General features: G+C 44.3%; 2 protein-coding genes across 3 annotated transcripts in view; one reads left to right on the top strand and one right to left on the bottom strand.

Moving 5' to 3' along the window:
- On the top strand, nt 1-3,723 carry LOC109541930 (putative WEB family protein At1g65010, chloroplastic; the record flags this gene model as incomplete). The annotated part of the gene is given in 7 exon segments (XM_019910928.2): nt 1-829; nt 878-1,101; nt 1,157-1,334; nt 1,388-1,580; nt 1,639-1,812; nt 2,470-2,657; nt 2,722-3,723. Coding segments are annotated over 7 exon segments (2,427 nt in total). The 3' UTR covers nt 3,541-3,723.
- Nucleotides 1-4,172, bottom strand: part of LOC109541931 (E3 ubiquitin-protein ligase CBL-B) — a 46,870-nt gene that overhangs the window by 36,481 nt on the left and 6,217 nt on the right. The window lies entirely within an intron of this gene.

Here is a 4,172-nt window from a genome sequence, read left to right as displayed (position 1 = left end):
TTTTAATTCCACGTATTACGTTTTTGGCCAGGAGTTTGTCTGCTCGTCGATTTCCTTTAACTTCTAAAAATAACCGCGCACAAAGCAAAACTCCGACGCCGTTGAACCAAAATATTTCACGCCTGTTAGTGTGGTTTCTTCGCTTTTAATTCTTGCACATCTTCCAGATTGTTAAAAAATGGGAAACTTGGGCAGTACTGTGCGCGACGAAGAAGAACCAGACCTGTTCTGGACCAATGGGCAAACTGGGCTCGAAGAAGTTAACGGCGAAAACGGTGAGAGTTCGTTGCAAGCGCCAGTTTCTTCGGTTCGCATCAGTCTAAACCAACTAAGCGAGGAAAAACGGCTGGAATTAAACGAGTTCAAGTTCGACATGGAGCGAAAGCACGAAAAGCGAAGAGAAATTCTGGATGCGAAGAAAAAACAGTTCGATGATCTGCGGGAAACTGTGAAAAGACTCACCGAAGAAAACGAGCGGCTCAAATCGCACAACAGTTCCCAAAAGAGCGCAGATGAGCACACGAGGCTGCTGATGTCGACTAAAAATCCTGGAGGAGTTCCTGTAGAAGAGCTTGAGAGAGTTCTGAGTGAAAATTGCGTGATGCCAGACCAGGCGGAAGATTTGGATAAAACCAACGTCCTCCTGGACAAAAACAGGCAGCTACGAATCAGCATAGCGGAAATGCAGGCGGAGCTGCAAAGTTTGAACAGCGTCGTAGTAGATTTCGACAGAGAGAGGGAGGAGTACAAGGCGCATGTGGTCGCTCTTAAGGACGTGATAAACGTGTCGAAAAAAATGCTTCTCATCAGGGAGTCGCAGCTCAAAGAGGTAAGTGCCTGCTTCAGCTCACACAAAGCGCTTAGTGAAAAATTGCAGTTGAGAGAAAAAGTGGAAAGCATCGAAGTGTCCCTATCAGGAAAAGAGATGAACATCCTTTCGCAGGACCTCAGGATGGAATATGAGCGGCAGCTGCAGAGCATCAGAAACCTGAGAGTTTTGTACGAGGAGCGCCAGCAGACCGACCAGGCGGAAAAGCGCGAGCTCAAGAAAACTCTGGACGAGACCAAGAAGGAACTGGAGGCCCAACAAGCGCAAACCAAGTAAGCAGTTAAACCAGTGAAGTTCCCGATGATAAACACAGCCATTAACTCAAAGGGAAGCCGAAGAACGGATCAGTGAACTGGAGGACATCAACTCGCAAAAGTACGACCAGATCAAAGCCCTGGAATCGAACCTCGGCCTCACTACAGCTGAATCCAGACAGTACCAGGCGGAACTCACAGTCATCAACCAACTATTCTCGGAGATTCTTCTAGGATTCAACAGTTCTCAGGTACTGGACTTGACTATTGAAGCCTGAAACCGGAAAACATTGCGAATCTCCAGGAAATCAATTTGGACATCCTGACCAAACACCTCGAGGACAATCACGCACTTTTACAAAACATTGTCAACAACGAGTCTTCATCTGCTTTGCCCAAAGTGCTGCTAGACTTGGTCTATCAAGTGCACAGTGAGGAAGAGAAAAACGGTGCCATTCGAGATGAGGCTCGATTGGGCACAATCATTGAAGAAGCAGGTGCGTGAGCGCGCGTCAACCCCGCTTAACTCATAAAGAATTCTTCACTTCTTTTCAGACTCCCAGGCAGCGCCCGATCAGATCAACAGTGCCGCTGAGATCGTGGAATTGCTGCCGAAAGTCTGGCGAGTCCTCATAGAGCTGTTAAGCCACCACAAGGTGCCGCCCAACATAATCGACGAAGAATCCACTGATGATAGTCCCTGCTATAAAACCGTGCAAACCCCCAAAGGTAAGAGTAAGAGAAGCACACTGTTAAAAACATCTGGTTCAATTTTCACTCAAAGGTTTTTCACACACGTAACTGAAAATTCAGATACCTGTTATTGAAAACTCAGAAACCAGTTATTGAAAATTCAGATCTTGTTATTGAAAATACAAATGACTTTTGGTAAAAAAGAAGAAGAAGAAGGTTACTTTAAAAAACTTCTTCGTGCCATACTCAGAGAGAGCGTGCGCGACCTCTCGCGGATATTTGCGTAACGCACCATCCAAATAATACGAGGGACCTGTCGAGATGTTTTCCTATGGCAGATTTCTGCTGTTGTTCTGGTCTGCGTCCAACGGGATGACAGATATTCAATCAGTCCCTGCAAATAGGTTAAGATCTGAAGACTTTTCAGCTCCATTTTATTGAATTTTCAGTTACATGTTATTGAATTTTGGATTTTCAATAAGAATACTGAAAATTCAATCACAGTGTGCATGGATTTATTTTCAACAACCAAAAATTGAATTTTCAGTTACAAAACTTACTGAAAAGTAACTGAATTTTCAACAGTGCATGGTTTCACTCCTGAACAGCTATATAGAGCAACTTTTGCTTGACGAATAAAGTTCTTTGTGGCTGGATGGTGCTTAACCAACCTGATTTGACCGCTTGTTTTAGGCCCAAGCTTAGTGCTGAGCGTGAGCCAAACCTTCATCAGACTGAAGGATTTGATTTTGGAAAAAAAGTCCCTTGAAAAGGAGACCGGCCACTTGAAGCAGCTGAACACCCATCTGGAAAGCCGGCTGCAAGACCAAGAGAAGCGGCTTCAAACAGTTTCAACTGAACTGAACAAGACCTGGCATGTGGTGAGCAGTTTAAACCCTAATTGCCCTTTCATGGCGAAGCCCTTGATTTTTTCGCCGATTTCAGGTGGGAAAGTTGCAGAAGGAACATCAGCTGCTCCACACTCAGGAGAAAATCCTGCGATACGAGCTGGCTCAGAAGAGAAAACTGCTGACCAGCTTGAGGGAAGAGCTGCAATACTCGCGCGAAAAGTGGCAGGAGGCGAGGGAAAAAAACTCGAAAACCGAAAAACAGTGGAAGCAGCTCAGAGTGGAGTTCGCAACTAGAAGAAACACCATCGTGAATGACGAATTCAACAACAGCCAGGAAAGCGGTTATAGTGATGAACGATGCTCCAGTGATGATGAGCCAGGATACGAAACAGACGTCTCAGAATGCGCACCCAAACCAACAGAACCGGAAGCCATCGAAGAAGTGCATTGCTGTGAAGCAGAAGAAAGCAGATCTGAAGCTCTGGAGTCGAAAATCCATTTAACGCAAAGGCGCATTGAGCAAGGCAGCAGAGCGATAGAATCAAGCGCTGAAAATGCGCAAAGTGACGCTCAGAGCCAAGGAAAAGAAGAATCCTGCACAGAAGCACCAATTTTGGATGCAACTGGTAGCAGCAGTGAAGACCCTCAGGTCCCAAGCAGTTCCACATCGGCAGAGCGACCGAAAACTCTGGAAGAAATGTTGGCAGCAAAAGAAGAACGGCTGAAGCGGCTGGAGGGCCAATGTGGGCAACTCATGCAGCAAGTGAACGGCACCACGCAGAAAAGCCTGATGATCTCGAATAAATTAGATGACTTGCACGAAGTGTATGGGGAGCGATCAGCGGCTCAACCCACTGAAGATACTGAGAACAACTGTGATGCACCCGCAAGCAGCGAAGACTCAGTGCCTTAACTATTTGCGATGTTTTGCTTATTGCACCTACACCCCGATTTTCCTTAAGAAAATCCTCTTTACTGTACCTGGTCCTGTCCTGTCTCCTATTCGTCTGATAATGTACCTATATTTATGTGGGTAGGTACCTATCTGTAATATTTTTTAGAATTTATACAGCGAATAAACGTAATTTATTTTTAATCACAGGCTTTATTAGTTTTTTAATGGGAGGGAAACCTGTGGGTCTTTGACCAGAAGGAAGTTCATTTGCTTAAGCAAAGACCTGAAGGACTCCAGGAAAAGTATGTTTAAATCTGGCAAACAGCAGGATTGAGTGGAGGATGAACAGATTACAGCCTTAGTCGCAGTCGAAATAAAATTGGATTGATAATGTTTTTAAATTATATTATTTTCTTTCCTGGGCTCCAGTCACAGTGTGAAACAAAAATGTGCATATTGTTTATTTCGTTACGTCTCGGCGAGACAACAGCGCCATTATCAGGTTTTAAAATTAATTCAAACTCATAATTGGTAAACATTATATTTATTTAGGTCTTTGCTGTCTTGAAACCTTCAATTTGTTTGAATTATTTTCTACATTTGCCTTCGATGCGAAAGGCAAATGTAGAAAATAATTCAAACAAATTGAA

Source organism: Dendroctonus ponderosae, unplaced genomic scaffold (assembly GCF_020466585.1).
Source record: "Dendroctonus ponderosae isolate FM_Combo_2020 unplaced genomic scaffold, Dpon_F_20191213v2 Dpon_F_20191213_8, whole genome shotgun sequence".
Lineage (NCBI taxonomy): Eukaryota > Metazoa > Arthropoda > Insecta > Coleoptera > Curculionidae > Dendroctonus > Dendroctonus ponderosae.
Note: the sequence above shows the minus strand (reverse complement) of the source record. Positions and strands in the feature narration are given on the sequence as shown.